At 37.2% G+C, this 11388-nt stretch overlaps 1 protein-coding gene across 1 annotated transcript; it reads left to right on the top strand.

The window, feature by feature from the left end:
- The first annotated feature begins 6975 nt into the window (after positions 1-6975).
- PGR7 (proton gradient regulation 7) lies at positions 6976-11070 on the top strand. Its single transcript, XM_086647726.1, has 5 exons — positions 6976-7652; positions 8682-8762; positions 9014-9118; positions 10059-10208; positions 10643-11070. Exons 1-5 carry the CDS (start codon positions 7230-7232, stop codon positions 10865-10867), a joined length of 984 nt encoding a protein of 327 aa, XP_086503852.1. The 5' UTR covers positions 6976-7229; the 3' UTR covers positions 10868-11070.
- Positions 11071-11388: the final 318 nt, after the last annotated feature.

The raw sequence follows: 11388 nt of genomic DNA, 5'->3' as shown, positions 1-11388 counted from the left end.
CACAAATGTTAGAGATTTTGTTCAAACAGTATAAATGTAGTAAATCAACAACTAACATATTGAAGAAATAATACATGGTGAAAAATAATGAATTTGGTGCAAACTAATGTAGTAGCTGAAGTACTTTGGTAAGTAAAAAATTCGGATCCTTAGATAAAGGAAATAAGTCAAGCGGTATGTTATCTACATGTTATTACGCTGATGGGGGAAAAAGTAAATAGGATTTATTACTTATTGTTTGAAATTGAAAATAAATAGTCTCTTCCATTTCATTTGTAAATCACACCAGTTTGAGCGATGATATCTACTAGATGCTAAGCCAAATATTGACCAGTTTTGACAAAGTTAAGAAATCAAGAAATTGATAGTCCCTCTTCGAAGCCATCAAGGAAGTGGACTCGATGAAACTTTTGTTATCAAAATAGTATTAATAAAAACCAAATAGTAGATGCAGAATTCAAACGAGCAATAAACTGTAAATTAGGTAAATGACTTATCTTTTTGCAGAGGTTAAATGAAGTAGTAATCGAACCAACCAGAGAGAATGAACCTGCAAATAGACCGTGGTATAGTAATGGTGGAACAGAGGCACAAGTGTAACTCGCTTTCCTGAAGACTTTAAACGCCCCTGCTACCGTAGAATTAGGTATTGCTTTTGCAATAGTCCCCTAGGATTCAACTTTTCCTTATCAGAAATTGAAGAAGCAAGCTTTAATTCTGATCTCCTGATCTTGACAGAACTTAAAGCAGAGAGAAGAAAACAATAAACAGAGAGAGAGAGATAGAAGACGCATTGTTTCTGTGTATATTTCCTTCTGGGAGTGTATCCCTATTTATATAGTACGAAACCAGATCAGAAGACCTTGGGTTGTTTTGATCCAACGGTGGAGAAAAAGTAGCCAGTAGTGGAAGAAGAAGTCTGAGAAAATTAAGGCACTAGACTCTTTCCACTAGCCAGTAGTGGGAGGAAAATGTCAGAGAAAAAAAGGGCATTTCTAAACCAAGACCGAGACCGAGTCCGAGTCCGGGTCCGGGTTCCGGGTTCGGGGTCGGGTCGGGTCGGTGACCCGACCCGCGAGGGTGTGAAAGATATAAATCTAAGTGTGCCTAAGGTAAGGGTGCCTCTAAAAAGTGATGGGTCTCTCCTCCGGAGAGCACTATTGTAACCCCAAGGGCCACACCCCTTTACACCCAACTTTATCCTTGTAAACACAAGCTTGTTTTTCTCTTTGAGAGATGTGGGACAAAACACTACTACTAACAAGGAAAAAGTAGTTTGTGGGTGAAAGTCTCTTTAGCTCAATAGAAGTGGTTATTCGATTTTATTCAAACACTAACAATCCCCCACATGAATAAAATTAGAAGAGCTGAATAGAAAAGAAGAGTGCGAGGCTTTGTGTATCAGCGAAGGTGTCGTTATGACTTGAACCTTTGCTTTGTGATGGTTCGTTGGGACTAATAGTCGTTCAGTGAACATGATGTTCTTGAACTGCAATTTTGTTTTGTAGACTCGGTTAAAAAACCTCACACACAAGTCCTCTGATTTCTTTCAAGATCATTTGGTTGTGCTCGTTATCAGCCATGAGCATATCCTAGTATTCATGAGCGCTCTAGAGAATAGCCCAATTCTCATAGGAAGCGGCCCCACTTCCACACTCATATAGGTGAGTCCATCAAGGGTGTCCTGTTCCACCCCACTTGGTATACCCAAGCTATAGATCTCATCCCCCACATTGAACAAGGACACTCGCTTTGTCATATGGATGGGTAGGAGATTTCTCCCTTGAGTGTTTACAAGATCTCATCTACAACTTAGTTGTCCCATTGAACCAAGGTCATGGGATCTCCAATTCCAAGGTTAGGTATCCGTTATAGATGATTTACTCTGATATGGGCTTTAGCCCCATCCCCTTCGACGTTACATTTACAACATCTCTTGATAATCCTTTCGTCAGAGGATCTGCCAAGTTTTCCTTAGATCTCACAAAATCTATGGAAATTACTCCATTAGCCAATAATTGCTTAATCAAGTTATGCATACGGCGAATATGTCTAGACTTTCTGTTGTAGATGTTGTTTTTAGCTTTAGCTATTGCAGCTGTGGAGTCACAGTGAATCAGAATTGAAGGCATTGGTTTAGGCCAAATTGGAATATCATCCAAGAAGCTTCGTATCCATTCAGCTTCTTCAGCGGCTTTATCGAGTGCGATGAATTCTGATTCCATAGTTGTCCTTGCTATGCAAGTTTGCTTGGATGATTTCCAAGCAACTGCAGCTCCTGCTAATGTAAAAACAAACCCACTCGTGGATTTGGATTCTTCTGAGTCTGAAATCCAGTTTGCATCTGTGTATCCTTCTAGAACCGCAGGATACCATGAGTAATGTAAACTGTGTGATAATGTGTATTTAAGGTATCTTAGTACCTTAATTAGTGCATCCCAGTGGGTCCTTCTAGGATTACATGTGTACCTGCTCAACCTGCTTACCGCGCAAGCAATGTCTGGTCTGGTGCAGTTCATTATGTACATAAGACTTCCTATCACCCTAGAGTACTCTAGTTGGGATACTGCCTCACCCTTGTTCTTCTTTAAGACTAAGGAATGGTCAAAGGGTACTCTTGCAGGTGAGGAGTCAAATTGGTTAAACTTCCTTAGTAAAAACTCGATATAGTGTGTTTGACTCAAGGTAATCCCTTCAGGTTTTCTTATTACTTTTATCCCTAGAATTACATCTGCTTGTCCTAGGTCTTTCATTTCAAAGTTTTTAATCAGAAGTTCCTTAGTTTGATTTATTATCTCTAAGGAAGTGCATAGGATTAACATGTCATCTACATATAGACATATAATCACATAACACCCATTTACACATTTAGTGTACACACATTTATCTGACTCATTAATCTTGAACCCATTCTCTAATACTATTTCATCAAATTTTTCATGCCATTGTTTCGGTGCTTGTTTAAGACCATATAGGGATTTAATGAGTTTGCAGACTTTGTTCTCTAACCCCTTGACCACAAACCCCTCTGGTTGGTCCATGTAGATCTCTTCTTCTAATTCACCATTTAGAAAGGCAGTTTTAACATCCATTTGATGTATCTCTAGGTTGTAGATTGCTGCTATTGCTATTAGAATTATAATCGAAGTAATCCTTGTGACAGGAGAATAAGTGTCAAAAAAGTCACGTCCTTCTTTCTGTCTGAACCCTTTGGCTACTAACCTAGCTTTGTACTTTTCTACTGTGCCATCTGGTTTTCGTTTCCTTTTAAAGATCCATTTACTTCCTATGGTTTTAGAACCTGGAGGTAAATCAACGAGTTTCCAAGTGTTGTTTTGTATTATGGAGTCCATCTCACTTACTACCAATTCTTTCCAGAATGGTGCATCTGGAGAAGTCATTGCTTGACTGTATGTTTGGGGTTCATCTTCAGTCAGGTAAGAGAGGAAGTCAGGACCGAAACTGTGTTCTGTCCTAGCTCTCTTACTCCTTCTAGGTTCATCATCTGAGAGTGGAGTTTCTGAGCTAGTGGAAGGTCGACTAGACTCAGGGTCTTTCCTTTTTAGAGTCTCACTCTTTCTAGGGAAAGTGTTTTCAAAAAACTCAGCATCTCTTGATTCTAGAATCGTGGTAGAGTTTATGCTGTCAACGGAAGAGTTTATCACTAGAAAGCGATAGGCACTACTGTTCTGTGCATACCCTATGAATACACAATTTATAGTTTTAGGTCCTATCTTAGTTCTTTTAGGTAAAGGTATTGCAAACTTTGCCAGACAGCCCCACACTTTTAAGTGTTTAAAACTAGGCTTTCTACCCTTTCATAGTTCATATGGAGTTTTATTTTGTGTTTTCAAGGGTACTCTGTTAAGCACATAACAGGCAGACAGAATAGCCTCTCCCCACAAGTTAAAAGGTAACCCTGAGCTTACTAGCATAGAGTTCATCATTTCTTTTAGTGTTCTATTTTTCCTTTCTGCTACCCCATTGGATTGAGGTGAGTAAGGAGCAGTTGTTTGATGTATTATGCCGTGATTCCTACAAAATTGAGTGAAGAGATCTCCTACGTATTCTCCCCCTCTATCTGATCTAAGGATTTTTATCTTTTTATTTAGTTTATTTTCTACTTCTAGTTTGTAGGTTTTAAAACTTTCTAACGCTTCATCTTTGCTATTTAGAAGGTAGATGTTACAAAATCTAGAGTAATCGTCAATAAAAGTTATGTAAAAGCGTTTGCCTCCTCTCGAAGAAGTTGCTTTTAGGTCTCCTAGATCAGAGTGAACTAATTCTAGCGGTTCATTAGTTGTTCTTTCTACGGTTTTAAATGGCTTCTTTTTAAGTTTTGTCTCTACGCAAATATCACATTTGTCTTCTTTTTCTTGTTTAGTTGTAGGAATGTATCGTTGTTTCATAAGTCGTTCTAGAGTGGAGGCACTAAGGTGTCCTAACCTACCATGCCAAACATCTGAAGTACTAGAAGGATTATGCACAATCGAGTAAGATGAAGAAAATACTTTATTTAATTCAGAATCAGAAACAACATTTAACTTAAATAGGCTCTCAGTACAATACCCTTTCCCCACATAGACCCCCCCTTTGGACAGAATGAACTCGTCACTTTCAATCACAATCGTGAACCCTTTCTTGTTTAGTACCGAAACAGAGATTAAGTTCTTTCTAATTTCAGGAAGCACATCATTCAGAGTCATGGTTTTTCCAGAAGTCATATTTAGAACAATCTTCCCTTTTCCTACGATTGTGGATGAAGAGTTGTTACCCATATACAGTTGTTCTCCTGTTTTTACTGGGTTATATGAAGAAAATTGTGACTTCTCTGAACAGATGTGTTTAGTGGCTCCTGTATCGAACCACCAATCTTTAGTGTTCATTACTAAGTTGGTTTCAGTTACCATTGCACAAAAGTTCTCTGTTTCGACTACGTGAGCAAGATTGGGTCTGGGATGTTTGGTTGGGGGGTTAGGGTTAGGGTTTGCTTTCTTGTGTCTACAGTCCTTGGCTAGGTGACCAGACTTACCACATACATAACAAGGTTTAGAATTACCTTGGTTAGGCTTAGAACCAACCCTTTTGAATTTAGAGTTACCTTTCTTCCGCTGGTTAGAAGGTTTGTAATTGGTAAGCTTTTTCTTCTTTACCTCTTCCACGATGTGAGCTTTAGATACAAGTGAAGCAGCCACCTCATTTTTCTCCTGTTTCAGATGTTCTTCCTCAACCCTGATTTGAAGAATCAAGTATTGCATTTCAATGTCCTTTTGTGTCTGAGTTTCTTCTTGCATTCATTCCAGCTAGGTGATAGCTTTTCAATAACTACAGCAACCTTGAAAGCCTCATCTATAACCATTCCCTCAGTTTTGATTTCATTTAGAATGAGCCTTAGTTCCTGAAATTGGCTTACTACAGATTTTTCATCTTCCATTTTGTAATCCAGAAATCGTCTTACTACGAACTTCTTAATACCTGCATCTTCAGATATATATATATTTCTCTTGTAGAGAGTCCCATAATTCTTTGGCAGTCTTAGTATGGCAGTAGATATCATATAAAATGTTATCTAAGCAGTTCAGAATATAGTTCTGCATAGATAGTCAGCCTTATTCCAGGCCTCTACTGCTCCAGATCTACCAGGTTCATTTTCCCCCACAACAGTGGTAGCTGGTTCGGTTAAAACATAGTTTATATTCAAAGTGGTTAGAAAAAATAACATTTTTTGTTGCCATCTTTTGAAATTTTGGCCATCGAATTTCTCTAGTTTTTCATTGGTCATCTTAAATTCCATTTTCAGTAATACAGTAAATCTTTTGGTTGATTTTGAAAAGAGAATTATTTAAAGTCTTCAGATTGTTATCAAAATAGTATTAATAAAAACCAAATAGTAGATGCAGAATTCAAATGAGCAATAAACAGTAAATTAGGTAAAAGACTTATCTTTTTGCAGAGGTTAAATGAAGTAGTAAACGAACCAACCAGAGAGAATGAACCTGCAAATAGACCGTGGTATAGTAATGGTGGAACAAAGGCACAAGTTTAACTCGCTTTCCTGAAGACTTTAAACGCCCCTGCTACCGTAGAATTAGGTATTGCTTCTGCAGTATTTGAACGTAGTCCCCTAGGATTCAACTATTCCTTATCAGAAATTGAGGAAGCAAGCTTCAATTCTGATCTCCTGATCTTGACAGAACTTAAAGCAGAGAGAAGAAAACAATAAACAGAGAGAGAGATAGAAGACGAATTATTGTGTATATTTCCTTCTGGGAGTGTATCCCTATTTATAGAGTACGAAACCAGATTAGAAGACCTTGGAGTGCATCCCTATTTGGTAGACCGAGGCCGAGACCTAGACCGAGTTCCGGGTTTCGGGTCGGGTCGACCCGACCCACGAGGGTGTGAAAGATATAAATCTAAGTGTGCCTAAGGTAATGGTGCCTCTAAAAAGTGATGGGTCTCTCCTCCGGAGAGCACTATTGTAACCCCAAGCGCCACACCCCTTTACACCCAACTTTATCCTTATAAACACAAGCTTGTTTTTCTCTTTGAGAGGTGTGGGACAAAACACTACTACTAACAAGGAAAAAGTAGTTTGTGGGTGAAAGTCTCTTTAGCTCAATAGAAGTGGTTATTCGATTTTATTCAAACACTAACAACTTTGCCACCTCAGTCCTAATATGGGAGGTTGGCACGAGTCTCCTAGACACCTTGAACCCTGCGCTCCCATAGGGCTAACGAAGAGGTGAATTTGATTTGGCTTTAATAACAGTTCTATTCTGACCTCACAACACTGAGAAGAGGTCTACAAAAATTAGAACACCTTGAATCCGTGCTTTGTTTCTTCATGGATCCAGTCATGAATCTATTGCAAGATGAAACTTTTGCCTCTAATAAGGTTTGGTTTGAGCGGTCTGGTAACGGATGACGCCCAAATACCGGATACCGAACCAACGAACACCCTTGGAATGAGGCATAACGGTATGGGTTAATATCCGATATTAATATCGGAACCAATACTGAGAACTGGAACTAGAACTAGAAATGAAATGTTAATATCGGATATTAATATCACTTGGCGGAGTGGAACCAAAAATCGATCCATTGTCAGCTGTAGTCTCTCTCTCTCTCTCTAAATTATTATCATCTCTTACGCGATTGTTGTTTACTTCTTCATTCTCCTTTTATCTGAACTTTCTCCAAAATTAGTTTTCAACTTGTATGCTCAAATGTTACCTCAATCTCAATCTCTCTCTCCTCACTATCTTTCTTCCATCCTACCCACCACTCACTTTCCCAAACAAATCTGCTTTTCTAACCCTCTTTCTTCAATCAAATCCATCAAACTCACCCAATTAAATTCTTCAAATAAAAACCCATATCTTAGATCTTCATTTAAACCCTTGAAATGTTCTGTTTCAGTAGTATCAGAACCAACCCAGGATTTGCAGAAAAAACCATCTTCAGCTGAAATTTCAAGAACAATTATGGAGTTATCTTCAATTGGTACTCTTTCTACATTGACCCAAGAAGGTTCCCCTTTAGGAATTGGAGTTAGATTCGCCGTCGACTCAGAAGGTACCCCTATCTTCTGCTTAAATGCTGCTAATAGGCCATTTTTGCTTGATAGAAGGTCAAGTTTACATGTTCAGGTAAATTGCCTTCACTATCTTTTAGTTTTAATCTCTTCCTTCAATGTTGTTTTCTTTTTTGAAACTTTGAATGAATATATTGATAAAAAAAAATACAGTATATGTACAAAAGGACTAGGTTGGGAAGATGAATCTCTCACGATAATGTTCTTCAATGTTTTGCTTGAGAGTGTTCGGAGCCTGCGCTATAGAACGCTCGAGCTTAGTAAGTGTCCAGGCTTTTTGGGTGTGCTGGTGGAGCCTTCCCCAAGAACAAAATTCCGTACTTATGGGCTTAGGCCTGGGGTGGCAAAAGTGGGGACAATATCGATAACTGCTAAGACTTCTAGAGAGAGATGGTTGGAAAGGTTAATTCTTTCAAACCTTAAATTTACAAATGTGACTAAAAAAAGGATCTTATGAGAGAAACATAATTTGGATGCCCAACAATTGGTAACATGTCAGACTAGTGAATGTTTGGAACTTTACAAACAACGGTTAAGATTTGATATCTCCTTGCTTCGAATATATTAAGATTAGTTCAAGGTTTCGAATGTAATGTGACGGGATGTAGAAATGCCTGTGTTGCAATGGACTTGGGCAATTGTATGAACCATTTTTAGGTGACCCGTTTGATTTTAGGGTGTCAACATTTCTAGGGATAGGTATGCGTGAAACATCTTTTGCTAACTTCATGTAGATCAAGTGATCAACTATAAATTGGTTCATATTAAGCGCGGTGAGAAAGCATTATCCAAGTATAAGCTGTTATTGAGTTGTGAATATTCGTTAAAATTTGGGACATACCAAGCACAACCAAACAAGAGGTAGTAGTCTGGCTTTTGGTTTATAGAATTAGATTAGCGATAAGCACAATTAACTTAGAAGTAGTTCACTTTTTCTTCTTCTTTTTCTTCTTTTTCTTCTTTTATCAGTGTAGTGGTTTCTGTTAACTTAGGCTGGAATTTTGTTAAACAAAACAGAAGAAAGATTTCTTTTTAGCTTGATCAGAAAAAGTTTCTATGTGGTTTTTTTGTATTAACTGTGCAGTTGGAGCAAAGTCGATCGCGTACCACACAATGTACACTACAGGGGAGTCTTGACAAACCAGAAGACAGAACAGTTTTGAAGGTGAGTTATCGTCCATGTTTTTATAAATTCTGAACTAATTCCTTTTTTATGTTAAGCTTTTTTATCGTATCTTGTCTGTAGTTTCAAAACAGATTATTCACTTATATTTTTTTTATTAGATATAAGTAGTTGTCTGATTATAAGTTTTTCTCTCAAGATAAAGTCGTTTATTTATTAAGTATTTAACATTGGATACCTGACTCGGTGCATTACCTTTTTGAGGTTGAAACGATTAACTTTGCTTATTGCAGAAGCTTCATTCAGTATGGAAGAAAAGATTCGGTCAAGAAGTAGATGAAGACCTTTTATACATAGTTTCTACTGAAAGGGTGTTCCAAAAGGAAGATTTTGAAGAGGTATGTTCTTCCTTACCATGATATAGTTATTTTTATGCTATGTAACAAGGAGAGTGCTGTACTGGTACCTATCTCCAGTACAAGGTATCAGATACGGAAAACAAAAAAGTTTCAATACAAGGGTTAGAGACACGACCATTGACATCTATATTTTATTGTCTTAGTTTGCATATCTTTTCATTGGAAAAAAAAGGTTAGTCCGAAGTACGGAATTTGATAATTTTGCTTATCTAGGAAGCATTTATAAAGATCTATCAAACAAGATTGCTCATCAATATCTTATTTGGAAAAGAAAGTGTGCACCAAGACCATTGTTTTCCAAAATCGTACTTGATTTGTAAACTTAAAATTTGACACAGAACCTGTATGCTTTTGTTTTGGTCAACTATGTAATAATACATCAAATATTTATTTGTCGACTACATTTTATCAAGATCTAGTAAGGAAAAACTACGCTGGACCAAAACTTTTTTTTTCGCTAGACGGAGTACAAATGTATCTACTGCCATTTTTATTTCATTTTGTAGCTCCTTCAGAATTCTCTTTATACATTTCCATATTCGTTTACCGGTTTCAATTTATATTTTTCTAGCAACTAGTTTTACATAAGCAAAAAGATATTAACCTAGAGCAATGTTTTATGGTCATTACATGCGTTTGTGCAAGTATCTCCAAGATGTATTTACGAGACCTCAACCCATTTGAAGCATCTCCAACTATCTGAGAAGTGCTTGATAATCCAATACACCTAGAGAATTATTGAAATAGTGAAACGCAATATCCCTGTTACATTATTTCTACATAGTAAACACCATATGATAAAAAGGTGCCTCTTTTGCTTTGTGATTAACTTGAGAACAATGCTTCAAAGGATCTTTGTACTCGTATCACAAGTGCTTTGTCTTAAGAGGAAACTTGCTGTTTTCAACATGAATTTCAGGATGGTGTATGGGTGACTTCATCAGAATACAAAACTGCTAATCCTGATCCCCTTAGAGATTTTGCAGAAAAGATTGCGAGTGAGATAAATACCAACCATAAGCAAGATTTTGAACGAATTTGCAGCGTTTATGTGGATTTTGAACACGAGGTTTGCGCCCTTTATTCTCTTGCAGTATGTTACATTTTGCATCGAAGTACTTTTGGCATTAAGGGGAGTATCGGCGGGGTAATTAGAAAAAAATGAGACATTTAGGAATCATTTTGAAGCATTAACATATTAAACTTATATTTTTGAACCTGTATTGTGGAATATCTGCGGTTTCAATTGATAAATTCATAAGATGATAATAGATAGGATACAAGTACATCTCACCGTTTGGCTCGTACGGCTCATTTTATTGGTCTCCTCTTAAAGATCTTTAGTGACAATACTCATTCCGGATCCAATTTGGTCCTCGTGTGTTATATTTTTTCTTTTCTGTTTGTTATTGATGAGGTAGTACTTAAGAGTGTTTCAATTACTGCTCTCAGATCCTTTTCTTCGCTCTCTTAAAACATGGTGATATGGTGTTATAATGGTAGGTGACAGATACAAAGGTGATATGGGTTGATCGATTAGGTTTCGATGTACATATTCGTTCTCACAAAAATGTGTACGAGGCTCGAATTCCTTTCCCTAGAGAAGTTACAGACGAAAAAGGTGCAAAATCGTCGTTCAATTGTATGTCTCAACTTGCTTGGGAAGTTGAAAGGAACTACACCATGCGGGATTTCGAAAAGTCCAATCTTTTGAAACAAGTGAGGTAATACAAATCATGACTCTCCAAGTGGACCACGGAAGATTCGAACAAACCAGATTTTTCACCGAAAGGCTGACTTTTATTTATTCTGTTTTGATGCTTTTGGTATCATGTTCATAACTGTAACAGTGATTAACAATGATAGTCTTTTCTTAATTTGTTTTGATGCTTTCGGTATCTGTTTTATTGGATCTTAGCCTTCCCTTTAAATCTTGGTCTATCCTGTTTCTTTATCTTATTACAACTAATCATCATTTCAATCTTTTGGTTTGTTTCCTAACAGGCTATTGTTTTTACAAAATAACTAAAAGTACACTCAGATCTTATTTATGCTTTCGGCCTCTGGAAAAATTGTTTATCAACATTAAGGGTCCGTTTGATACGTGTGAAAACCATTTTTTTTTTGATGGGAAAGAAAACCATTTTTTTCTGATGGGAAAGAAAACCTAGTTTTTCATGTGAATTAAGTTTTATGGTGTTTGGTGGGGTTGTAAGAAAATGCTCAGGTGCCTTTAAAAATCCATACTC

The sequence above is a fragment of the Eschscholzia californica genome, unplaced genomic scaffold (genome assembly GCF_041429995.1).
Source record: "Eschscholzia californica isolate CP2 unplaced genomic scaffold, dmEscCali1.0.p SCAF_6, whole genome shotgun sequence".
Lineage (NCBI taxonomy): Eukaryota > Viridiplantae > Streptophyta > Magnoliopsida > Ranunculales > Papaveraceae > Eschscholzia > Eschscholzia californica.
The sequence above is the reverse complement of the archived record's forward strand: the minus strand, read 5'-3'. Positions and strand labels throughout refer to the sequence as shown.

Bases quoted from the DNA above. Each gene is read 5' to 3' on its own strand.
- PGR7 (XM_086647726.1), top strand. From the start codon at position 7,230: ATGTTACCTCAATCTCAATCTCTCTCTCCTCACTATCTTTCTTCCATC. The intron at 7,653-8,681 runs GTAAATTGCCTT...TTAACTGTGCAG, and splicing joins GGTCAAGTTTACATGTTCAG to TTGGAGCAAAGTCGATCGCG. The intron at 8,763-9,013 runs GTGAGTTATCGT...TGCTTATTGCAG, and splicing joins AAGACAGAACAGTTTTGAAG to AAGCTTCATTCAGTATGGAA.